Source organism: Crocodylus siamensis, chromosome 6 (genome assembly GCF_052110815.1).
Source record: "Crocodylus siamensis isolate JL-2025a chromosome 6, ASM5211081v1, whole genome shotgun sequence".
Lineage (NCBI taxonomy): Eukaryota > Metazoa > Chordata > Crocodylia > Crocodylidae > Crocodylus > Crocodylus siamensis.
Genome location: NC_143400.1, coordinates 6,601,522 through 6,626,651, shown reverse-complemented (window position 1 = coordinate 6,626,651; position 25,130 = coordinate 6,601,522). Strand labels below are relative to the sequence as shown.

Here is a 25,130-nt window from a genome sequence, read left to right as displayed (position 1 = left end):
GGGGCAGTGCTAGCTCCCCCACGCAGCTGCAGCCCCCACTGGTTCCCTCCCTCCCTCCTAGCCCTCTATTGGGGGTCTGCCCCTGCCAAGTCCTGGCACCCCAGGGGCAAAGCCTTGCTGACCCTGCCTCCCCCCAGCCAAGGCCTGGGGTGACCTGAGGCGGGTATCGGAGCTGAGTGCAGTTTAAAGCTCTGGCCACTGGGTGGCAGCAGGAGACTGCAAGTCCCCCCCACCCAAGCTCTGGGGAGGAGTGGTTGAGGTCGGGGTGGGGGGATCTCTGGGTGGCGGGGAGTTCCAGGGAGCCCTGCCTGCTCTTCCCCCTGCTTTAGGGCCAACCTCTGCCCATTGGGGCCCAGAGGTCATGACCCATCTGCTCCACTTCCTGTCTCAAACTACCTCCCCAGCTGGGGCCTAGGGAAGTCCCCCCAAGGGCTGCAGGGAGCACCCGGGTGAAATGGGGGGGCCTCAGGGGGCTGTTCCCAGGGTTTGTGCAGGCCTCACCAACACAGTCCAGGTTGGGCTAAGACCCCCAAACTCATCACACGTGAGTCCTTGTCTTCAACCAGTGCCATCCTCCCCATGGAGCCTGACTGCAATCACCCCCCCACCCCACCCCCATACAACTTTAATCTCCCGGCAATCAGGAGCTAATTCAGTTAGTAGCTGGGCCTGGCACTGATTGTGTGTGTGTGTGTGTGTGTGTGTGAGAGAGTGGGGGGGGCACTGGAGAGGGCAGGAGGACCCCCACACCCCTATGCCAGGGCACCTGGGGGAGGTGGGTTCCTGGCAGTGCCCCTCGGAGCCCAGACACCTGGGAGTCTGCCGGGCCAGGGAGGGCAGAAGGGTTTCGGCTCATGAGCCCCGGGGGTAGGAGTTGTAACTAATTGCTACTCCCAACTTTGGGGGGCCAGCTGGGTGCATGTACGTGCACACGCGTGTGTGTGTGCACGTGTGCAGGGAGTCCCAGCCCCCCCAGCATCCGGGCTGCTTTCCGGCTCCCGGCTCGGCCTGGCTGCGGGCTTTGATTTCTCGAGGCTTTGAGCCTCCAGGCCGGGTAATTGGAGGCGACGGGCACTTGAAAGCAGCGCCGCTCGGCACATCTATAATGCAGGGCGCCGTCGCCCCTCGTTAGCGCCGGCTCATCCCGGCCCCTGGGCCAGGGGGCCCCTCCGGGCAGGCCCCACAGCGCAGGGCCCGGCTCCTAGCTGCCTCAGGGGCTGCGGCCTAGATCTGAGCTGGGCCCTGCCCCAAAGCTGGGGCATCTGCCCCCACCTCAGCCCAGCCTGGGGGATTGGGGCAGGAAGGCGCATGCCATTTCCTCCCGGGCAGCTCCCCAGTATCCCAGGAGGCCGTGTGCGGGGAGCGAGGCCTGGAGTTGGGCTCCCATCCATGCCTCGGCTTGGTCTATCCTGCAAGCTGCTCTGGAGCCCGGCAACCGGTTGCTAAGGGTGGTTGTTCGGGGGAGAGGGGAGCCCCCCTGGCTGTAACGAGGCCTGTAATGAGGCTTGTCAGGCTGATTCGCACCTGAGTGGCTCCCACAGCTGCGATGGTCAGGTTGGATGCAGCCAGATTCACCCCTCCTCAAAAATCCCACCCCCCATGCTCCCCTCCCCCCACAACTGGGCCCTGAGGTGGGAGGGGGCAGGGGCAGCTGATGGGAGGGAGGCTTCTGGGAACAGCGGTGACAGATGCCACGGCAATGGACACTGCTGGGAGCCATGGCAACCGCCGCACAGCAACCAGGATGGTGGGGTGGTGGCAGGGACCACGGCCACCTAGTCCACTGGGTGCCATGGTGACAGACAGATGTGGCTAGGGGCCACGGTGATGGAGGCCAGTGGTGCCCGGTGAGGGCACGGGCAGGGTCAGGCACCGCATCGCGTGGCCACGGCAGCCCTGGTGACCACCGGGGGGGCTGTGGGCACCGTGCCCTACAGTGCCCGGCTCTGGCCCCCCAAAGTGTGCCCCTAGGCCCAGCTCAGCGGCTGCAGGAGGGGGAAGGGTGTCTCAGAGGCGGGGGCAAACAGCCTCTGCCGCTGGGGGCTGGGGGCAGACGACAGTGGCCAGACGGCAGCAAAGGCAAATAAAAAGCCGCTATGCAAATATTTTCATTTACATATGCAAACATGCAAATCAGGCCGCCGCCTCCTCGGCGCCAGGTGCCCGGCGGGGACGTGCCAGGCTGGCGGCTGCCCGCAGGGCCCGGTGCGGACCCCCCCGGCCCGGGGGGGCGCGGGGCTGCTTGAGATGCAGGCGGCGGCGGCGGGGCCCGTCCTTGTCTCGGGCAATTAGCGTCAGGGCGGCACTGCCAGGCCCCGGGGCCCCCACGGCATCGTGGCGGGGTTCAAGGGCAACAGCACCCCCAGCACAGGCAGCCCCGAGGGGCACTGCGGAGTGCGGGGCACCGGGGGGCTCCCAAGGCGCAGCCGATGCCCCCCCGCGCTGGGCCCGATCCGGCGGGGCCCGGGCACGTCCCGCTGCACTGAGCGCCGCAGCCGCGCGGAGCCCGTGCGTTTCTGTCTCCTGTTCCGGGGGGGCAGCCCAGCCCCCGCCTCGCCGGCCCGGGATGGGGTCCGGGCCCCGTAATCCCCGCAGTTTCACCCCCTCCCCGCACCTGCTTCTGCGGAGGCAACAGCTTGATTGCCCCTCACTTTTGACCCGCAGCCCCCTGCCCCCAGTGCTGGATGTGGGCCCCTGAGGGGCAGCAAGGGCAGTCCAGCCCCCCCGCACACACCGGGCGGGGGGGGGGGACGCTAGTTGCACGTCGCTGACACCGGTCTGCCACCCCTACCTCCCCGGGGGTCCCCAGAACCAGCCCCTTGCGGGGGGCCGGGGCTCGGCACCCCCCCGGGCAGCTGGGGCAGCCGGTGCCGGCTGCTGCCCCTGGGCCCGGAGCCGGGGAGGGGGGGCGAAGGGGACGACTTAATTAGCAGCATCTGGAAGCTCCCGGCGGGGGGGGGCGGCAGATGCCTCAATTACTGGCGGCGCTAATTGGATTGATCCGCGGCTAATAGGAAATTACACGCGGTCCGGGGGGAGGGGGGTGGCACGGGCTCGAGCCCCCGGCTGCCCCCACCCATGGGGCAGCACAAGCCCCGCTCTGATTGGCTCCCCGCCCCCGCCTCCTGGGGCAGGGCAGCCAAACAGGTGCCTTCCTTCCCACTCTGCGGGGGGCGGACAGACCCCGGCTGCCCCCCCATGAGCAGTGAATCAGCCCCAACCCGCTGCCCCCCGCGCCCCAGCTAGCCTGAGGGCGGGGCTGGGGGATGATTGACAGGCCGGTGGCCCCCGTGCAGCCGCCCCACCCCCCCGGGGGCTGTCAGCCGCCCCGACCTGCAGATTAATGCTCCTGATGCCTCCCGGCGGCCCCGGAAAGGTCAAGGCCGGCGCGGGCCGCGCGCTGATTGGGCCATCCGTCACCCGCCCCCGCCCCCCGTCCCGCTGGGGAAACTGAGGCACAGCCCGGCAGTGCGAGCGGGAGCCCGGCCGCGGGGTCATGGGGGGAGCGCCCCCCCGTAAATCAGCATAATCGCAATTTGCATATTCACGGCGTTCATCCAATGCCTGCCCTCGGCCCCCGGAGTCTCTGCTGGTGCCCCGCACTCCCGGCCCCCGGCCCCCTGCACGCCCCCCAGTGCCCCCCACTGCCGACCCGCAGCCCCCCGCGCTCCCACTGCCGACCCGCAGCCCCCGCCCCCGCAGTGCCCCGCACTCCCGCCCCCTGCCGTGGCCCCCGCTGCCGACCCGCAGCCCCCCCGGTGCCCGCACTGCCGGGCCGCAGCCCGCGCGGGGCAGGCGAGCGTGACGCGGGCACGGAGGGGGCCGCGCCGGGCGGGGAGACAAATTCCAGCCCCCGGCACTTAAATCTCAATCCATGAAGGGCCTATTAGTCTAATCGCGTCCCGGCCCTGCCCTACATCAGCCGCGATAGCAGCTCGCGGTTCTCCCTGACAGATCAATAGCAGCGGGATAATAAATATGCCCCGCACTTGTGGCCGGATTTAATTTCCACCGTGCGCCTGGGGATGCGCGGGGCGGGGGGGCGCGGGGGCCGGGGAGGGGGCTCCCAGGGCTGCTTCTCCCGAGCTGGGGGGACACGAGGCCTTGCTCCGTCTTTGTTGCATTCAAGGGAGGGGGCCAGAAGCAGCGGGCGCCCCGCAGCCCGCTAACCAACCCCGGCTGCTCCCCGCACCCCGACCGACCGCAGCCCCGGCTCCCCCCGGCCCGGGAAGGCGGAGCGGAGCCCGCCGCAGGAAAGGCCCCGGGGTCCGGCCGCGCGGGGGCTGCGGGGGGGCCGCAGGGTCACTCCCTCCCGCCCCGGGGCCGCGCTAATGACCAGGCGGGTCCGGGCGGGCCCGGGCCCAGGCGGCTCGTTAGGGCCGTTAACGAGGGAGGGAGCAGGAGCCGCCTCGGGCTGTTTGCTGTGACGGGCCCGGTGACAGCTACAAGCCGCGGGGGAGGGGGGAGGCCCAGCCCCCCCGCACAGCCCAGGCCAACCCCCCGCCCGTCCTCTCTGCAGCCGCAGCCCCGGGGGGGGGGGGCGGTCCCGATCCGCTGCCTTCGCCCACGCTGCCGCGAGAGGGGGGTCCCTCTCCCTAAGCGGGGGGGTGGCGGCTGCCCCAGCAAGCGTGGACATTTGCATATATTTGCATACGCTATCGGCCCCCGCGGGAGTTTTTGTGCATAAATTCCCGGGGACGAGGCTGCCGCCGCCGATAAGCGCCGCGCGGGAGATAAAGACCCCCGCGGTGGGGACCCCCCCGGGCCAGAGAGCCCCCCTGCAGCGGGCGGGGCGCTGGAAGACCGGGGGTGGGGGGTCGGCCGTGAGGGGCCCCGCAGGGCGGGGGGGCGCTAGGCCCGGGGACGGACGGGCGCCGGTGCCAGCCCCGCCCGCTGCAGCACCCTGGACAGCGCCCGCCACCGGCTCCGGCCCCGGTCTCGGCGGGGGGGCAGCCTAATTACGGCTGATTTGCATAGCGGGGTGGCAGCGAGTCCTGGCTGCCGCAGGCTCGGGCTCCCGGGTTGCGTCCCGGGCCGGCGGGGGGGCCGCACGCCCGTTTCCCCGGCCTGGGGCTGGGGCAGGAGGGAAGTTCTTGCTGCGATGCATTAGGTGAATTACGGTAGCGCAGGGGTGCACCCCCCACCCCTTCCCTGTCAAGAAGCCTGGCTGTGCTCCGTGTGTGTCCTGGGGGGGCGGGTAGGCGGTGGCCCTTTAAGAGGGCGGGGCTTGGTCTCACCTGGGCCAGGTGGGACCTGTGCGGCCAGGTGGAGCCAGTCCCCGAGCCCAGCCGGAGCGGGGCATGCTGGGAGTCGCGAAGGACAGCGCGGGCCCGGGGTCACAGGTGAGCGGGGGGGGGCTGTGCCCCTTGAGGTGAGGGTGCCTGGGGGAAAGAAGCCCCCCCGCCCCGCCCCGGGCACCCCCAGAGCCGGCGCTCCGGGACACCGCTGGTACCACCGGCCCGACTCCTGGGTTCAATTCCCCCGTCCCAGCCCCAAGGACCCCGGCAGGGGGGTGACCCCTGGCTGCCCTAATCTTGACCCCATGCCCCAGGGGTGCTATGGCCTCTCTGGGACAGGCCAAGGCTGCAGGACTGTCTCCCCTGGGGGCTGGTTTTGGGTGGGGGGGAGAATCTCTGGGTGCATTTTTTAGGTAGGAGCTTCCTAAGGGCCTAGATGGGGTGGGGGTGTCCTGGAGAAACTGAGGCACAGGCTGGATTCGGGCCCTGTGCTCTGCACCGGCCTCCACTGCAGCAGCAAGCGGGGACTGGAGCCCCCCCGGCACTGTGGAGGGGGGGGGAGCAGGCACCTCAGTGACATGACCCCCCCTCCCGCCTGCCGCGAGCTGACAGCTGTGACAGGTGCCCGCGTCGCCTGGGGGACGCGCGTGACAGCCGGGCCTGGCGCGACAGCTGGGCACAGCCCTTAGCAAGTCAAATGAGGCTGGGGGGGCAGGGGGGATAGGCGGGGGGGCACATCCGTCCGCGCCCCCGCGTCCGTCTGTCTGGCAGCACGAAGCAGCAGTGACCCCGTGACCCCTGCCCCCCCCCAGCCAGCAGTTCCAGGCCCAGATCTGGGGGGCAAGAGGGGGCGTGTGGGCACCAATCAGGCCCGTGGCTGTGCAAGGCCGGAGGGCCTCTTGCATATATGGAGGGGTGCACAGCAGGGCACGCGCGCCTGGGCCCAGCCCCTGGCCCTGGGGGCAGGCACAGTGCAGAGGGGGGGTCCCATGCCCCACCATGGGTGTCACCAGCACACAGGGGTGGCACGGCGCTGAGGAGTGCAGGGTCCAGTGCCCAGGGACCAGGGTGAAGCCAAACCCACCCCATGGGGCCCGGACTTATGGGTGTGGGGGGGGCTGGACTGTGTGTATGGGGTGGGGGCATTCTGCAGCTGTGTGTGTGTGTGGCAGGGGCAGGGCCTCTGTGCGGGGGGGGGCAGGGCAAGCCTGTGTATGCTGTGGGGGTGGGGAGGGCCTATGTTTGTGTGGGGGGGGCTACAATCTGCCTACACCTGAGCCCACCCGGCTGGGGGAGCTGGCTCCACTCTGTGCGCGCGCGTGGGGGGGGGGGGCGCACTGTGCTGCCAGCAGGGGCAGCTGCAAACATCGCGCATCCTGGTGCTGTCACTGCGGTGCGGTGCTGTCACGGGGGGGGGGGGGGGGGGGGGGACACACGCACACATCTCGTGTCCCCTTTCAGGTGGCAGCTAATTGGCCGGGACACTGTGGCAGCAGCACAAAGCGCCGCGGCGCCAGGATCTGCATCCACGGGGCTAATTGGCTCCTAATTGCTGCCAGGAGCTGGCGGCTTCGAGGGGACGTCTCCCCCGCCCCGCTCAGGCTGCTCCCCGTGCTGCACGAGGAGGCCTTGCACACGAGGACGGATATTGGGCTGCCCGAGAAGGCCTCTTGCACGACACGGGGGGGCTCCAGTGCCCAGGAGCTCGCTCCAGGCCATGCATCCTGGCACAAGTGTGCGAGAGCTGGTGCCCTGAGAGCCCGTGTGACAGACAAGGCTGGGACCATGCCACTTGCCCCTGCCTGAGCTGCTGTGGGGGTGTGACCTGGTGCCCAGGAGCCTCCAGCCAGGACAGGGAGCCTGTGGGGGCACCAGAACCTCTGGGCGGGAGCCCCCAGCACAGCCGGCCCCACTCGGGCAGCCATGGGTGCAGGGAGCCCCCCAGCTTTCAGCTCCTGTAGGGGTTTGGGGCTGGCTGACATGACAAGGGACCTACAGGGCAGCAGTGGCAGAGAGTGGACTAAAAGCCCCCAAGCACCGTGGGACCCTGCTGGAGCCCCCCCCCCAGCATGGAGCAGCCCTTGTCATGACCCCAGCACCCCAGTCAGGTGGGCAGGGGGTTCATAGGTGCATGGAGCTGGGGGGTCTCGGCTCCCCCCACCCCAGCCTGAGCTGAGGGCTGAACCCCGCGGGCGACAACTGGGAGCTGCGGCAGGAGGGAGGGAGATGGTTTTGCTTCTCCAGGGAGAGGAGCGAGGAGCCGCCGGGGGTTTATTGTTATTTATTCCCCGGCGCTGACGGCTCCGGCGGGCGGCTGGAGATGGGCACACACATCCCTGGTGCGCGCCTGCACACCCACGCTCTCACATGTGCACATGCATGTATGTAAGCGCAGATGTGCATGCACATGCATTTGCGTGTACCCACATGGGGCGTGCTCGCACATGCCTGGATGCATGCCCACACCCAGACGTGCACACGTGTGCTCTTGTGCACACACATGCACCCACATAATGTGTGCGGACATGCATGCAGGAATACACCCATATGCCCTCATGCATGTGCACAGTGGTGCGCACATGCAGGCATGCACACATGCTGTCACACATGTGCCTCACGCACACACTCGTGCACTCGTGCACGTACACACATAACACAGACATTCACATGCTTTCGCACACACCCACACGATGCATGCACACAGGCACATGCACCTTCAGGCCCGCACCTGTGTGCCGCCTGCACAACCACACGCGCAATTGCTGGGAGAAATTCTCCCCCTCTTCCCCGCTCCGGGCCTCAGCCGGGCCCCCCTCCCCGCGTCTCCCTTCTCTCTGCCTTTGTTTCCTGACATATAAAGTCTGTCAAAATAAGTAATTAAGCGCCCGGGAAGCACCGGGCTCTTTGCTGCCTGTAATTGCCAGGGAAAAATACCGCGGCACTGTCAGTGCGGCCCATCCGCGCCCGCGCCCGCACCTCCACAACAGGCCTAATTGCCCAGGCAGGCCAAGGTCACACGAAGGGCTCTGTGGGGGCCTGGCGAGACACCCCGGGGGCCAGGCCCAGGCCCAGACACCACCTACGCCTGCTGGATGTGTCCTGCGGAGGGGGAGGGGCGGTTGTGGGGGGAGCTGAGGTGACATAAGCGGCTGGTGCTCGGGTGAGGCCTGGCAGGGGGCTTTGCTGGGGGCTGAGATGCGGTGGTTCTGGGGTGGCCAGTAGTGCAGAATGGCTGTCCTCAGCTGTTTGAGCTGGGAGCCTGGCGTAGTTAGGGGGCTCCTGCTGGGGCCGGACACCTGGGTTCCCTTCACTGCTGTCCCCCGCCACCCAAATCCTCCCTTGGGCTGGGGTGGAAGGGGGTGGGTTATGTGGGAGGGGAGTGCCACCCCCACCTCTTCCAGCACCTTCCTGTACCCCTGCTGTCAACCAGAGGGCATCACGGCCCTTTCCGACCCACCAGGCTGGGCCTAGGGGCGTAATTCCGGGCTGGGCGGAGGGGGGGGGTTGTAATTCCAGACCTGGGGGGTAATTATAGGTAAGGGGGGCAGGAAGGGCCTTTGTCTCCTTCCCCATGGGGGCGAGTTTGTACATGTGCATGGGCATCTCTACTAGCATGCTCACACGTGTGTGCTCCACATGCGTGGGGTGGGGCCGGGGTGCCGACCCCGTGTCCCCACGTGCCAGTGGGAGCAGCCAGCTGGGGACGGCTCCAATTAACCCGGCGGGGGGCAATCGATGCCGCGTTGTTAGCGCACCGCCCTCCATCGATTCCCCAAGCGCGAATTATTAATGACGAATTTGCCCTGGTAATTGAATTAACAGGAGGGCGGGGCATGCTTCACCCCCCTCCCCCCCCCTGCACGTGGACACGCAGCACACTGGGCACACGTGAGCACCTGTGTGAGCTGGGGTGGGGACATCCTGGTCATTTAGGCTAGCAGGAGCCCAGATGTCTGGGTCTGGGAGAGGAGATGGGGCCTGGTGGGTTGGAGCAGAGGGGCCTGGGGGCTCGGATGCCTGGGTTCCTTCTACACTGTGATTGGGGGCGGGGGGGCTGCCAGGAAAGGGCAACAAGGCAGAGCTGCACATGAGATGGGTGCATGTGTGTGTGTGTCCTGTGTGCACCTACAGAGTGCGTGCATGGTCATGCATGTAGCAGCTAGGTGTCTGGGGCCTGCGTGTGTGTGTGTTGGGCCTGTGCATGTTGCTGGAGGGCTGCATGTGGGTGTGACAACTGCATGTCCATAGATGTATGCGTGTCTGGGGCCTGTGTGTGTGTGTATCTGGAGGTGTGTGGGTGTATGCATTTGCCCATGTGTGCGCCTGGGGCTTGTGTGTGTGTGTGTGTGCACAACTGTACAGACTGCGCCTCTGTGCGGCTCTAAGACACGGACGTGTTACTCTGGGCACGTGACTGTGCAGGGAGGGGGCATGAGCATGGCTGCCTGGGGTGCACACGTGTGTGTGTGTGCGTGTGTGTGTGCGTGCGCGTGGCCACAGCAGGTCCCGTCCCCCCCCCACCATCCGTGCCGCGGTGAAGGACGATGCTGTTACGTTGATTAAATTGTAGCAGCCGCCGCAGCCCCCGATTATGGATAACGAGGCCTCAGGGCCGCCGCGGCTTCTCCGGAGGAGGGTGCGGGTGGGGGCTGGGGTCATGGAGAGCAGCAGGGAAACGCAGCCCCCCCAGCCCCCCCCCAGCTCTGCCGGTGCCCCTCACTCCCGACCCGCAGCCCCCTGTCCGCTCCCCCCACAGCACCACCAGTGCCCCCCACTCCCGACCCATAGCCCCCTGTCCCCCCAGCCCTGCCGGTGCCCCTCACTCCTGACCCGCGGCCCCCCGCCTTTCAGTCAGCCCTGGGTGGGGCACGGGGGGGCCCAGCCTGGCTTGGCTCAGCCCGGGGGGGCTGGCTGAGGTCTGGGCCGAGCTGGGGGGCTCCGGGTGACGGGGGCTGGGGGTGGGGGTGCAGGAGGCAGGGCCGGCTCCAAGCCCCTGCCATGCGGCGCCCCAGTGATTAATGGGGGGAATTACGCTGATAATAGCCCTTTAAATGAAGGTGCCAGTTACAAACGATGCCGGCGCGACGCCGTGATGGATGGGGCGGCCGCGGCCTCACCGCGTGCTCAGAAAGGCATTAGCCGGGTGGGGGCAGGGCAGGGTCTTCCCAATCCCCTGACCTCTGACCCCTGACCCCTGGGGGGCCTGGCTGCTGGCCCTGGGGGTGTGGCAGTGTGGGCGCACAAGGAGTGCCATGGCCCCGGGGTGATATTGGCACAGACAGGGCATGACCAGGGTGGGCAGGTCTGGGCAGTGACCTTGCCATCGCAGCCGTGACATCACAGTGGGCCATGGCCTCGCCGCCTGGCCTGTGACACCCTAGGCAGTAGGGATGCGTGTGTGCTCTGACCCCGCCCTCGTGGCTGTGGCATCACGGCATGCTGTGACCTCACTATCCAGACTGCGGCACCCCAGGCAGCAGTGACATGGGCAGGCCGCGATCTGCCCTTGTCCTGGTGGCATCACAGCGTGCTGCGACCTCGCCGTCGCGCCTGTGACATCACGGCCACAGCAACGTACTCCGGACTCGGGTATGAGGGTGCAGGCTGGCCGCGGCCATCCACAGTGACATCAGCAGTGCACGCATGTGATGTCATTGTTAAAGCCACCGCGGTGACCGCAGAGATGGGGCGGGTGTAGGGGGTGCTTTTCCCACCCTGCGAGGCTGGAAAGCCCCCCCCCAGTCACCCCCAGCCCTGGGGCCCCTGAAGGTTGAGGCTCCAAGCCCCAGGTCTTGGCTGGGTGGTTTGGGGGAGGGTTTTTTGGGGGCGGAAGCATCTTCCTTTGCTTTCACCCTGTGTCCCGTCCCCCCCCCCCCAAGCCAACACTACCCTGCTGGGGGGAGAACCCAGGTGTCTGGGGGCTTCCCAGAGCTTCCCCCCGGGTGCCAGAGCCCCATCCTGCTCCGCTGCAGCGGGGGTCTCCCCCCATGGCACGCCCCCCCAGGCCCGCGGGCCGAGCTCAGCGCGGGGGGGCACCCGCGTGGGAAGCAGGAGGCGGTGGCAGGTGCGGGCGCTGCTCCCTCTCCCGCAGAGACAGCCCGGCCGCTGCGGCGGCCCCCGCGCATGGCACGGGGGGGCAGGCTCCACCCCAGAGGTGGCTGCATCTCCCCCCGCCCCCCGCGCGGCCGTCGGGGAAGGCGGCGGGTGGTGAAATACGGCCCCTTAATTCCCCGGTTCGTGCCGGCGGGTTGTTTCTGGCGTTTGCTCTCGTCGGGCGGCGGGTTGGGGCGGGGGGTGCGGGGCCCCGTGGCTGGGGGGTCGCCCCGCTCTGCCGCCTTCCGCCTTCGAGGAGGCGGCGGTAACTGGGGGGGCGGAGCCGCCCCCCCCCGCAATCAGGCTGCCTCGTTAGCTCGGGCTGCTGCGCGGAGCCGGCCGCCGGGGTCCTCTCCCGGCTGGGGGGTCGCGGGGGCCGGTCTGTGACGCTCTTGCTCCTCTTTCGAGCCCGGCCCTGGCCCTGGCGGGACCTGCCCTGCCTCAGTTTCCCCCTCGGCGCCCTGGGCAGCTGGGAGCGGGAAACTGAGGCAGGGAGGGACCGAGGCCGGGCCGGGCCGCCTCCTCCGCGGCCCGCGCAGGCGAGTGCGGGGTGATTGCACACGGAGGCTGCCCCCGCCCCGCAAGCGTGGGGGGCTCCTTGAGGCCCCGCAGTACCGCCCCCCGCGGGTGCCCAAGAGTCTCCAGGATCGGGCCCGGCCCCGCACAGCGCCTTGGCTGTGGCTCGTCCGCGCCTCCCGCTCCGCCCCCGGCCCCGGGCACCGCGGGGGCCGGGTCACGTCCGTGCGCGGCGGTAACGAGCCCCGCGCGGGGCCGGGCACGCAGCCGCCGCCGCCGCTTCCTCGCGGGGGCGGGGGGGCCTCGGGCTGCGCGTGTGCGTGTCGCGGCTGGGTGATGAGTAGTAGCAGTGTGTGTGTGTGTGTGTGTGTGTAACAGCGGTGCGTGCAGCCCGGAGCTGCGGGGCAGAGAGGCCGCGGGAACCGCAGCGGTGTGCGGGGTGGAGCGGGGTCCGGGGTGGGTGGGTGGGTGGGTGTGTGTGTGTGTGTGTGTGTGTGTGTGTGTCCCGGGCCGTGCGGGGCCGCTGCTCCCGCCCCAGGTCTGGCCGCGCGCGACGCGAGCACAATTAACGCGCTCATTAGCGGGGGGCGGGGGGGGCTGCGCTAATGGGGACTAATGGCTGGCTTCCAGATGCGCCGCGGCAGCTGTTTCTGCCGGGGAAATTTCCATATGCAAATCGCGGGCGACGTCATTTATCATCGCGGGGGGGAAGGCAGGTGGGGGTGTCACCGCCGTCGCTCCTGCCAAGGGGGTGACGAAAAAGCAAGGTCTTGAGCCCATTTTACAGAGGGGGAAAGTGAGGCCCGGCGAGGCTGGGCTGGATTGGGGGGGAACCAGGAGCCCCCGCCCCGCCCGCGGCCGCGGGGACAGACGAGCCCGCCCAGGACAGCGGGGGGAGCCCCCGGCCCCGCCCGGGGGAGGGCGGGAGCAGCCCCCCCCCCCGCCCCGCCCCGCCCCGCCCTGGCCCCGGCCCCGGCCCCGGACTCGGACCTGCGGCGCGGCGCGGAGCGGAGCCGGAGCCGGAGCCGGAGCGGAGCCGGAGCGACCCGAGCATGGAGGGCGGCGGCGCCCGGGCCCGGTTCCGGGTCATCTTCGCCCGGCATCTCAAGCGGCACCCGGGAGTGAGTCCGGATCCCCGTGTCCCCACCGCACCCGGAGTGACTCCGGTCCCCCCCCCCCCCTCCCTGGACCCAGGAGTGAGTCCGGACCCCGTGTCATCGCCCCCCGCACCCGGAGTGACTCCGGCTCCTCCATCCCCCGCCGCTACCTGCGCCCGGTGGGAGTCGGGAGCCCGGTGCCCCCGCACCCGGAGTGACGCCGGATTCTCCAGCCCCCTCCCCTCCCTGTACTCGGGAGTGAGACCAGAGCCCCATGTCACACCCCGGCCCTGCACACACACTCCTGGAGTGACTCCTGATCCCACATCCCCTGCCGCTACCTGCACCCGAAGTGACTCCGGATCCCCGCCTTATCCCCTACCGCGGAGTGAATGCGCCCCCCCGCCCCTAGGGTGAGTGTGCCCCCCAGGCCCCCACCCCCTGCCCTCCCAGTGAGGCCTCGCCCTGCCCCCCGGAGTCCTTGCCCTGCTTCTGCCCCCGCTTCCTCCCTGCCCCCTCCTGCCACTCCCGCCCCCCTTCCTCCCTGCCCTGTCCATACCACCCCCCGCCCCCAGCTCCATCCCCTGACTCCAGCAATGGGGGGGTCCCACTGGTCCCGTGCCCTTTACCCAAGCCTTTGGTGCTGCTGTCAGCCCCCCACACACACACACAGAGCCATGCACATGCACACACATGCATTGCAAACATGCAAAGTGCACACACACACACACACACACACATGGCACTTTCATACTGTCACATATGACACATGCACACACACATACATACATACACAACCCCCATGGTGCACATGCATGCATGCACTTTCCTCCATATGCACCCGTGATGCAAACACACATTTGCATGCACACAGTGTACATATGCACTTTCATGCGTACACCATGCACATGCTCACATGCATGTACATGCATACACTTGCATAAAGTGCACACTCACATATACTTTCACACACACACCTTTGATGCATGTACACACACACTTTGATGCCTACACATGATGCCCACATAGTACACACATGATTTAAGCACACAGACATGCATGCACATGCTTGATGCTTGTGCACGTGCATTTTTCTGCCTACATATGATGCACGCTCACATACGCAGACATACACATACACACACATTCAATGCATGCACACATACATGAATGCCCACACTCAATGTGTACACACACGTGCTTTCCTGCCTATCCTTGATGCACACTCACATGCAGACATGCCTGCATACACTCGATGCACACTCACATGCTTTCCTGCCTACACAATGCACGCACATACATACCCAGATGTGCCCACACACACATGATACATGAACACATATACTTGATGCATACACACACACACACACACACACACATGCCTTCCTGTCTACATACTGTGCACACACATACAAACAGACATCCCTGCACACACTCGATGCATGCACACAGATGCATGCTTTCCTCCCTGCACATAATGTACATACACAGACATGCACACACACACGATGCATACACACACACACACACACACACTTTCATGCATACATATGATGCATGCCCAAATGATGACACACGCCCAGGCATGCAATGCGCGTGCACACACACACGCGCGCACTTTTCCACAGGTATCCCCCAGCTGCCCACACACACACGTGCTGCACGCAGCCCCCCGCCCCCCGTGTGTGTGCCGGCCGGCTCTGCAGCGCGGGGCTGCCTCATACATATTTCATGCTCTGCATTTCACTCCTCACCTTGGCTGTTCCTTGCAGCCGTCACCGCCTGCTATTTACCTTGCTGCAACTCCTGCTGCCAAGGTGCTCGCTCCCTGGGGGAGCACAAGGCCTATGGGGGTCCTGCCGCCCCCCTCTCAGCTCCCAGGACACCCCCCCCAGCTTTCCCAAGTCCCCCTTTGCCTCCCCCTACCATCCCCTGGGAGCTGCAAGGTGAGACCCCTCCCCTTTATCTCCCACCCGGCACCTTCCAAGGCCATAAAAAATTCATGCCCTGGATTTTGTTTACAAATATGAATAAACCCTGATGAATTATAAATGCCGGTGGCTGCCGTGCACACCGGTCCCCCTCCCCTCCGCTCCCCGGCCCCGCAGGCGGGCAACAGGGCCCAGCCTGGCCGTGCCTGGCCTGGCCTGGCTTGGTTTGGCCTGGGCAGGGGCTGGCAGCCTGCGGCTTGGGCGTGGGGAGCTCCATGCCGGCAGAGTCACGTAAGCGGGCGCGGGGCCAGGGCCTGGCTGGAAAGCAGGGGCTGGCCTGTGGGCAGCTGGATGCCTGGGTTCTGCGGCTGGCTGGTGGGGGGGCATGGGGTGGAGTGGTTAGAGGTGGGGGGAGTGCGACAATTGGGCTCATTCTCAGTGGAAGGAGCTTCCAACGGCGGTGGGGCTGGGCGCCCGGACACCTGGGCATCTAGAGCATGGGGAGAGCGCAGGGAGGGCAAACCCCTGCTCCTGCCACAGCCACAACACTGCCCCCCAGCTCTAACCACTCCTCTCCCCGAGCCAGCCGCCGATCCCAGGTAGCCGGGCCCCCAGCCCACCACTTCCCTGGTGCGTTTGGGCTCCATCCAGGCTTGGCCCTTCAAGCCCCAGCTCCTGGAGTCCTGGGATGGGGGTCGGGGTGGAAGGGGGGCACCATGGCTTGTGTGCAGCAGTCCTGGAGGTGGGGAGAGACACAGCCCCCCCATGTCCCCCCTTACCCCATGGCTGGGGCCCAGCCCAGCCTGGCATGGAGCTGGCAGCATGAAGCTTGGGCAGTCTTGGCTGGAGGGGGGGATCAGGTGTGGGACCCAGGCAGGGGCCTCTGGGGTGCGGGGGGGCTGGGGAATGGATGATTGCAGCAGCTACCAGCCCCCACTTCTCCCCTCCCCATGTTTTCTTTGCTGCGGCAGCTGCTAATGGGGCTGATGGAGAGCGTGGCTGCCAGGGCCCCTGGGGGGGCGCAGGGCCGTGAGAGGCTCCGGCGCGGGCACCGCAATCTGCCCGGGGTCAAGCAGTTACGGCTCGCGCCAATTGAGGCCGCGCACCCCTGGGCACTGGGGAGCTGGCGTGAACGTGGGGGGAGGCAGCCGCACGCCTGGAGCGGGGGAGCCGAGCTGCAGCGGGGCCGGGGGGGGCAGCTCCAGCAACTGCTGTGGATGGAGCAGTGCCAGGCCCACTCCGGCCCATTGTGCCCCAGTCCATCCCAGTTAACGCCGAGCTGCTGCGCTCTGCCGGCCAGAGCTCCGGCCGGGTCCCTAGAGCCTGAGGCCTGAACAGCCCGGGGCAGCGCTACAGGAGCGAGGGCCTGCTGGGGGCTAGGGTCGGGGATAGCAAGCATGCAGGATGGGGGGGCATGGGGCTGGCTGACTGGCTGAGTGGCTAGATGTGGGTCTGGGTGGATGAAGGTGTCTCCAGCTGGACGGCCAGGTGGGTGATGTGGGGCTGAGTGGATGGACATGGGGCCAGGGGGGAGGGGTGTGAGGCCTGGTGGACGGACGTGGGGCCAAGCGGACAGGTGTTGGACTGCGTGACGGACCTAGGACCAGGTAGACGGCTGTGGGGCCGGGTGGACGGCATGCAGGCCCCCTGGCACCCCACACGTGCTCCGCTGCCCGCCCAAACCCCCTCTTCCCACGGCTCTAACAAGCTGCCCTTGCAGCCCCCACCCCCCCCGGCTCATCCTCCAGCCATTCCCAGCGGGGCCGGGGGGCGGGGGGAGCCGGGGGCCGCGATTTCTCATTCCCAGCTCATTTCCTCTCCCGCACGGGGCCTATTTTTCTACCCCTCTTTTAATTCAGTCACTCAAGCTGACAGCTACAGTGTGTACGGCGCCGGCGACAGGCCCGCGCTGCCATATTCCCCCTGTAAATCTCCCGGTGTGTCAGCGCTGCCTTCACTCTCCAGCCGCCCTGATAAATATTCATTTTATTTGGGGATTTTTCATCTCTCTTCCCTCTCCCTCTCCCTCCAGCTGATCCCGCTCATCAGCTGCATTGGCCTGGGCTTGGGCAGCGCGGTGCTGTACCTGCTGCGCCTGGCGCTCTATAGCCCCGATGTCAGGTACGCGGCTGGGGTGGCGCCGAGCCCCTTCGAGGGCATCTCTTCTGCTTGGGGGTCTGTACAGCTCCAAGCACACCTGGGCACCAGTGTGTGTGTGGGGGTGCAAAGGGGCCTCCCCTGCCCCTCTTCTCAGGGTGACGCAGCCGGGTCGGGCCCCTGGACGCCTGCGTCCTGTTCATGTCACTTGGGGAGAGAGAGCTTTGTGCCTCAGTTTCCCTCCTGCTCGGGCTGCTGGAGCAGGGGCAGGTCCTCTGTGTGGCACAGGAGATGGAGCTGGCGGGGCCCAGGTGCGCATGGAGCCTGTGTAGGCCAGGTGCTAAGCAGGCTCTGAGCATGTTCAGCCCTTGGATGGGAGACCTCAGGGGGGGCTGCGGCCTGGTTCCCAAACCCCCCAAGCAGGGCCTGGTCCAGGAGCTCCATCCATAGGCACCAATTGTTCCTGGGCCAGGCTGGGGCATGGCGGGGAGCATCATACATGCATGGGGGGGGCAGGCTGGCTGAGGGATGGGGTGGGCAAGGCGGAGCGGGGGGGTGGATGGATTTGTTGTCGGCGCGTGAGGATGGATGGAGGCAGGGGACCAGGATGGATGGATGCAGAGAGGGAGAGAGCGGAAGCGCGGGAGGATGAATGGATGGAGAAAGCAGGGATGGAGACGAGGGTGGGGGTGCAGCTGGAGGCTGCCTGGGGTCCCCTGTGCTCTGGGAGGCTGTCTTGCCCCCCACCCCCACCGCCTGTCTCAGTGCTAGCTGCTGGATCTCATCACCCGCCAGCTGTCGGGGTCATCAGGCTTTGATGGCGGGGGGGAACCTGCAGGTGACAAATCCCAGGCCCTGCAGCTGGGCCAGGCCAGGCCGAGACCCCCCCCAGTCTCCTCCCCATGGAAAACTGTCTCTGGGAGATCGTGTGAAGCTGCAGCCCAGGGCTGGGCGGGGGGGCAGCGCTGCTCACGTCCGCACACTCCCCATGGCTGTAGGGTGCAGCATGACGGCACCAGCAGGAAGCGCTACGGGGGGGTTGCACCAGGCAGGGGGGGCATAGGAGGTGGATGAGGGGCTCCCTGCAAAACCTGGCACCCTATGGGGGGGCAGAGATGGGAGGAGACAGTGAGAGAGGGAGAAGGGAGACAGGGACGGAGGGAGGGAGCGATGGGGGGGCAGACGGATGGATGGATAAAGAGATAAGTGGATGGATGCAGGGAAGGAGGGGAGCAGACGGTGTGCGGGGGACAGGACACAGGGAGAGGGCAGGCGGATGGGGAAACTGAGGCAGGGTTTGTATCTCCCTGTCTGTGCCCTGGTTTCCCAAGGATTCACTGCCCCCCCCCCACCCCCAGCTTCAGCAGCCAGGCTGGGCCAAAAGGGGGCCAGCCAGACAGTGTGAGGCATAAAGGGGGGTATATGGGATGGGGGTTGAATGGGGGGGGGTGATGTCCCTCCAGCCCTGCTGTGGGGGGGGGGCAGCTCTACCAGGCCGATGGGGGGCCTGTGCCCCTCCCTGCACTGCCTGGGCTTGCTCCCAGCTGCTTTCCACCGTGTTGGCCAGACACAAGTTTCCAATGACTCAGAGGTCGCCTGGGGCCAAGCCTACGCTCCCCCCCAGCATCCCCACTTCCCTGGCACCCCCGCCCTGGTGCCTGTGGCAGTGCCCTGCACGTCTGCCCCCAGCTGCACTTGTGCACAAGCATGAATGGTGCAACGTGCAAAGAGATGCAACCCCCCCACATCCCCCAGCCAAATGGGGGTGGGGAGGGTAAGGGGGTGGTAGTCCAATCCCCAGGGCACCAGGAGTAGAGGGGCAATTACTGCCCTTCTGCCATGGGCTCTGTATCGATCAGGTGATTAGCGCCCGCGCCAGGGCTGAGGCTAACGAGATGTGGCAGCTTGTGGCCTGCGGGCCTGGCCAAGGCAGCCCCCCGCCCCCATGCTGGATGGGTGGGGGGGGACAACCAAGAGGAAGGAAGCCATTGATTTCCAGCAAGCAATTACCTGGCTTGGCAGGCAGACTGGGCCTGGGCTGGGGGGAGGGTTGGGGGGGGGGGGGGCAAACAGCTGGCAAGAGACACCAGCTCCATCACCCCCCCCCTTGCAACCTTGGCAACAGGGGATGCAGGCAGTCGCTATGGTGATGGGCCCAGGCTGAGCCTTTCCCTGGACAGGGACTTGGGGTGCAGGGGTGTCCCCCTCCCCAGGTCTGACACCCCCCGCATTGCTTCCCGGCAGCTGGGACCGGAAGAACAACCCCGAGCCCTGGAATAAGCTGGGTCCCACCGACCAGTACAAAGTAAGGGGAAGGGGGGGGGGGTGTCAAGCTGGGGGGGGGGCTTTATTCCCCTGCCCCCAGGCACCAACACTGATGAGGGCCCAAGACAGGGCCCTGCCTGGCTGGGGGGTTGGGGGCTTTACCAGTGGGGCACTGACTGGGATACAGACCCCCCCACAGGGGGTGCTGGCTAAGTCGGGGGGAGGGGCATTTTCTGCTGCAACCCTTTCTCCCCACAACTGCAGCCAGCTGTGGTTGAGGCTGGGGGGTGGCTCAGCCTGGGGGTTGGGGGGCAGCCTCCCATGCTGGGCAGGGCTGGGGTGGGGTCATGCTGATGCTGACCCCCGGCTTCTCCCCCACCCAGTTCTTTGCCGTCTCCACCGACTACAAGAGCCTGAAGAAGGACCGGCCGGATTTCTGAGGACCTGGGACCCCCCCCCCCCGCTTTGCACCTGGAGCCCCTCACCCCACGTCCTAACCAGCCCCATGGCAGCAGCTAAGACCCCCCCCCCCCACAGTGCCACAATAAAGAGCCCCCACGCTGGGAGCTGTGTCTCATTGCTACGGAGCGGACACAGATGTGCCCCCCCCCCCACCCCCGTGTGGGACCCGGCCCGGAGGGGGCGCAGGTCAGCGTTTTCCACCCTTTGTGGCCTAACCCTGTGACCCCCCCGCGCCGCGTTTCCTGTCTCCCAGGCTGCAAGGGGGGGTGGGCTGGACTCAGGGACCAGGCAGGATGTGGGGGGAGGACTACAGAGCTTGGGGGGTCATGGGGCAGGGCAGGGCTGGGGAGTCCAGGGTGGGGGGGTTGGGTTCCCATGCAGATACATGAGTGGGCGCTCTCCCCCCTCCCATGGTGTAGGCTGTACTGATCCTCCCACTACTGACAGCCTGGCCCCCCTCACCACACCCAGCTGGGCCTGTGCCCCCACTAGCCTATGTGCAGCTGCTTGATGTGCCACCCACCTGTACCATTTTCCTGGCATGATAGGGATTGGTGGGGGGGGCAGGAGCTGTGCCCATGGGTTTTGTAGTGGGGGGGGTGGGGCACCAGCCATAGCACATGGACAAAGCCTTCATGCCCACCCCCCACTGCCCCAGGACCAGGCAGAGCCGGGAACCCCAGGGTAGGCAAAGATCGGGGTAGGGGTGCGTGAGTGTGCGTGTAGCTGGTGGAGGGGAGGGACAGAGAGGCCAGGACTCCCCTCTACAACCTCGTTGTATGCAGCTGCTGCCCCATGCCACCCCCCAGGGCTTGGGAGACCCCCCCCCCCAACTAGTCTGTGCCTCAGTTTCCCCATTGCTAAAGAGAGGGAAGTCGGGGGAGCTAGAGGCCCCATCCACACACTGACCAGAGCAGGGGCCTGCCTCCCATCACCAGTCAAAGGGACTCCCCCCCCACACCAGGGTGGACCTAGCACCACCCACCCAATGCATCCTAATCTGTGCTGCCCCCAGGGTCTAGACCACCCCCCCCCAGCAAGACGGGGCTGCTGTTGGGCCGAGGATCAGGGCCCCTCCCACTGCCACAAGCTTAGCCCCTGGCTCTGGGGTGTCCTACAAGGAGCAGGGGGGTAAGGGCCAGGGCGTGGGAGTGGTATAGCAAAGCTAGGGGGGGCCCTAGGCCTGCAGCTGGCAATACAAGGGACCCCTCCCCACATACGCACCCTGCCCAGACTGGCCCCCACCAATGGGAGCAGGTTGGAGGGCAGGAGAGGGACACAACTGTGCCGAGGTGGGGCCAAGACAGCTCTGGCCCCACGTAAGTGACCCCCACCCACCCCCCAGTACCGAGACAGGGACATGAGCCAGGCTGAGAATGGAAAAACCTTGTTACACATCACTACGCTCCTGCCCCCACGGCCAGAGGGGGGAGGGGGGCATCCCCCAGGGTCAGGTCCCCCATGAAAGGAGGAGGGGTGGGGGGGGTCTCTCCTCATGTGCTACAGCCCCAGCCTGGGTGGGAGCCCCAAGAGGTTGGAGATCAGTGGTCGGTGAAGCCGGGCATGGGGAAGGCGCGGGCAAAGGTCTCCACGCGGTGCCGCAGCTCGGCCAGGCGTGCCCGGGTGCCCTCATCGCTCAGCAGGAAGGACTTGAACTCCAGGAGCTTCTCTGTGGGGAGGGGGGTGGGGTCAGAGGGAGGCTGGAGGGGTCCTAGCCAGCTCCCCTCCCCTGCAATGCAGCAGGAGTAGCATGGAGCACAAGGGAGAGAGCCCAGGCGTCTGGGACCCCAGCCCCACCAGCGTCCCTGCGATGGAGCCCACCGCCCTCCCCCAACACACCCCAGAGGGGCAGGGGCTGGACCCCAGCACCCACCCAGGCCCAGGACTCTCCCCAGGGAGGAGGGAGGGATCTGGCCTGTCCCTGCAGGACCAGGGGGCAGCCCCCGGCCTCTCACTCACTGGTCTGCCTCTTGGCGTCCAGGGCAATGCCGATGCCCTCGTCCAGGAAGGCGACGACCTGCTCGAAGTCGCCCTCGCAGAAGCGTCGGGAGGTCAGCGCAGGGGCCCCTGGAGGGAGGGGGGCATTAGGAGGGCTCAGCCCCTGCCCCCCAGGTGGGGGAACAGGAGGCTTTGGGGCTCAGCCCCTCCTGTCCCCCCTCCACAGCTGGAAGCACCAGTGGACCAACCCCTTCCCCCCCCCAGAAGGGAGGAGGTGCAGGGGCCAGCTTGGGGGTGCTAAAGGCTCTGTGGGATCCATGGGCTGTCACGCACGCACATGTACACCTGTACATACACACATATACATCTATATAGGCACAGACCAGCACACAGACACACACCAGTATACACACGCGTGCATGCACATATATAGGTATATACATACATACACAGACACACATGCCTGCATACACATGCACATACAGGAACACACCTGCATGCAGACACATCTGTACACACACACACACATACAGGCATATGCCAGCAGACACACACTTACACACATGCAATTACATGTGCAGGCACAGAAGCACACGCGCTGCCCCCTCACCAAGGCGCAGGCCACCGGGCGTGAGGGCACTGCGGTCGCCAGGACATGTGTTCTTGTTGGCCGTGATGGACACCAGCTCCAGCACCCGCTCGGCCCGAGCCCCGTCAATGCCCTTGGGCCGCAGGTCCACGAGCACAAGGTGGTTGTCAGTGCCGCCTGTGGGGGAGGGGGGAGCAGGACTGGGTCACCGGCCCATGCCCCCGGTGCCCCGCACTCCCAACCTGCAGCCCCCTGCCCCGCTGGTGCCCCTCACTCCCAACCCTCACCTGAGACAAGGGTGTACCCCCTCTTCAGAAGGGCCTCGGCCATGGCCTTGGCATTTTTCAACACCTGCTGGCTGTATTCCCGGAAGGCGGGTGTGCTGGCCTGAGGGACATGGGGGGGAAGGGGTGCCAATTAGTACAGGTCTGGGACCCCCGCCCAGGCTCCCTCCCCTGCCATCTCCCCCTTAAGGTACCTGCTGCAGGGCCACGGCCACAGCAGCGATGGCATGGTTGTGGGGTCCCCCCTGCAGCGAGGGGAAGACAGAGAAGTTGACGCGCTCCTCGAGATCGTACAGCACCTCCTTGCCCGACTTGGGGTCCACTGACCGCGTGCCCTTGCGGTAGAAGATAAGCCCAGACCTGGGGGAGGGCAGGACAGAGGGGGGCGAGTGCCAGGCCCTGTCCCTGTCCCCCAGTGGCCTTCCAGGCCTTCCAACCCACGGCCCCTTGCTCTACTTGTGCCCCGGGGGGGATCTCACCTGGCCCCTCGCAGGGTCTTGTGGGTGGTGCTGGTGACCAGGTCCGCGTACTCAAAGGGTGACGGGATCACACGGGCGGCCACGAGCCCGCTAATGTGGGCCATGTCAGCCAGCAGATAGGCCTTCACCTCCTCGCACACCTGCACGCAGGCAGCAGGTGTGAGCCATGCAGGGGGGCACACCAGGAGCCGCCCCCACTGCCCCTGCGCCCTCCCTTCCCACCTCCTTTGGGCTAAGGAGGGCACCGCTAGGCCAGACAATGCCATAAGTCTGGCCAGCGTGAGTCCAGCCTTGCCAACCTGCCCCCAATACAGTGCCCCCCTCGGCCCGGGCAAGGGTGGAGATGCAGCCCCCCACAACCCCCGTACCTTTTTGATGCGGGCATAGTCGATGAGGCGGGCGTAGGCACTGGTGCCAGCGATGATAAGCCGTGGGCGAAAGAGCCGAGCTGTGGCCTCCAGCTGCTCATAGTCGATGAGTCCTGTGGCCGGCTGCGGGGGGGACGGACAGATGGAGACAGCCACTGTGAGCAGGCCCCAGCACACACAGGGCACACGTGTGTGAGCTCTCCCTCTCCCCAAACACTCACGTTGAGCTTATAAGGCATGGATTCGAAGAAGATGGAGGTGGCCGAGATGCGCTTAGTGTCTGTCATGTAGCCGTGGGTCAGGCTGGTGGGTGCAGGTGGGCACATGGACGTGGTGTCAGGCCAGATGATGCCAGCACCCCTCAATCCAGGGGACTCCCAGCCAGCCCAGGCACCCCTCCCCCCCCAGCATCCTCCAAACAGAGCTCCCAGGTTCAGCTGAACCCCTAACCTCACCACCCCACGGCCATTAACACCCCCAGCCTCAGCCAGGCACCCCCTGGGCACTCCAGCTACGCCCCCAGCCCCTGCCCCCCCCCGCACGCACTGGCCACCGTCGGGCAAGTCAAGCCCCATGAGGCGGTCATGGGGGGCGCAGCACGGCAGTGTAGGCGGCCAGGTTGGCTGGGGAGCCCGAGTACGGCTGCACGTTGACACCCCAGCACGCCGGATCCAGGCCGAAGGCGTCCAGCGCCCGCTGCGCGCACAGCCGCTCCACACGGTCCACAACTTCTGCCCCCCCGTAGTACCTGGCGGGGGGGAGGAGGGAGGTCAGGAGTTGCCAGGCACACGCCCCAGAGCCCCTCCTGGAGCCCCTGGACTCCTGGGTCCCCAGCCAGGACCCCCTGGGGGCAGGGGGGATTCTCCTGCTGTGGCCTGGCTGCAGGTGGTGGGAATCGGGGCCCTTGTGGCCCTTCCCTAGGGCCCAGCGCCCTCCGCAATGCAGACCCCTTTCCCCCTGTACCCACCCCGCGCCCCGCTGGAGTTACCTCTGCCCAGGGTAGCCCTCCGAGTACTTGTTGTTGAGGCAGGAGCCCAGCGCCTCCAGCGCCGCGCGGCTGCAGAAGTTCTGGTGGGGCCCGAGAGACACGGTCAGCGCTCCTCCCAGCCCACCCTGGCACACCCCAGACCCCCATCCCCCTACAACCCCACCTCTCCAGGACCCTGGGACCACCCCCACCCTCCCCCTCCCCCTCCCCCAGACACTCAGCCCTGCCCTGGACCCCCCCACCAGCACCTCGGAGGCGATGAGCTCCAGCCCGCGGCATTGCCGGTCTTTCTCTTGGCGCAACAGGTCCCAGACCTCGGGGTCGCTCTGCGCCAGGCTCTCCTGCCCCGTCCAGCCAGGCACCTCCCCAGAGCCAGCCGCAGCCGCGGCTGCACCGTGCTGGGCCCGTCGCCCGGGGCCTGCCGCCGGCCACCATCGCCCCAGGGGCTGTCGGGGGGGGGGGGGGGGAGGTCAATCACGGTGCCAACCCCCCACCCCCAGCACCTCTGCACAGGGGAGCCAAGAGAACCCAGGCATCCAGGCTGCCCCCATGGGCTGACGACACGCATGTGCGTGCGCAGTGTCACACGTGGCCAGCCAAGAGATTGCGTGTTACACAACTGAGGGGCTGGGGGGCATACACATGCGCACACACAAGGGGAGGGGGGAGCGTGCAGTGCACACCCGCGCACATGCTAAGGTGAGGGAGGGAGTGCGTGTCTGTGTGCCGGGGTGGGGTGGGGTGGGGGTGCAGGCAGGCATGTGGTGCTTTGCCCCCTTCCCCAGT

General features: G+C 67.0%; 2 protein-coding genes across 2 annotated transcripts; one reads left to right on the top strand and one right to left on the bottom strand.

The window, feature by feature from the left end:
- The first annotated feature begins 12,831 nt into the window (after positions 1–12,831).
- COXFA4L2 (cytochrome c oxidase hypoxia associated subunit FA4L2) lies at positions 12,832–19,773 on the top strand. Its single transcript, XM_090053037.1, has 4 exons — positions 12,832–12,967; positions 16,907–16,995; positions 19,216–19,276; positions 19,620–19,773. Exons 1-4 carry the CDS (start codon positions 12,899–12,901, stop codon positions 19,674–19,676), a joined length of 276 nt encoding a protein of 91 aa, XP_089909163.1. The 5' UTR covers positions 12,832–12,898; the 3' UTR covers positions 19,677–19,773.
- A 1,296-nt stretch (positions 19,774–21,069) lies between these two features.
- Positions 21,070–24,070, bottom strand: SHMT2 (serine hydroxymethyltransferase 2). Its single transcript, XM_090054434.1, has 9 exons — positions 23,903–24,070; positions 23,578–23,659; positions 23,357–23,479; positions 22,989–23,128; positions 22,704–22,869; positions 22,513–22,612; positions 22,247–22,402; positions 21,658–21,765; positions 21,070–21,367 (listed from the first exon to the last, which is right to left on the bottom strand). The coding sequence occupies exons 1-9, from the start codon at positions 23,929–23,931 to the stop codon at positions 21,240–21,242; spliced, it is 1,032 nt and encodes a 343-aa protein (XP_089910560.1). The 5' UTR covers positions 23,932–24,070; the 3' UTR covers positions 21,070–21,239.
- Positions 24,071–25,130: the final 1,060 nt, after the last annotated feature.

Excerpts from the sequence above, each read along its gene's own strand:
- COXFA4L2 (XM_090053037.1), top strand. The coding sequence starts at position 12,899 with ATGGAGGGCGGCGGCGCCCGGGCCCGGTTCCGGGTCATCTTCGCCCGG. Across the intron at positions 12,968-16,906 it reads ATCTCAAGCGGCACCCGGGA|CTGATCCCGCTCATCAGCTG; the intron begins GTGAGTCCGGAT and ends CTCTCCCTCCAG. Across the intron at positions 16,996-19,215 it reads CTCTATAGCCCCGATGTCAG|CTGGGACCGGAAGAACAACC; the intron begins GTACGCGGCTGG and ends GCTTCCCGGCAG.
- SHMT2 (XM_090054434.1), bottom strand. The coding sequence starts at position 23,931 with ATGGGGCTTGACTTGCCCGACGGTGGCCA. Across the intron at positions 23,660-23,902 it reads GACTTGCCCGACGGTGGCCA|CCTGACCCACGGCTACATGA; the intron begins GTGCGTGCGGGG and ends TGCACCCACCAG. Across the intron at positions 23,129-23,356 it reads ACTATGCCCGCATCAAAAAG|GTGTGCGAGGAGGTGAAGGC; the intron begins GTACGGGGGTTG and ends GCCTGCGTGCAG.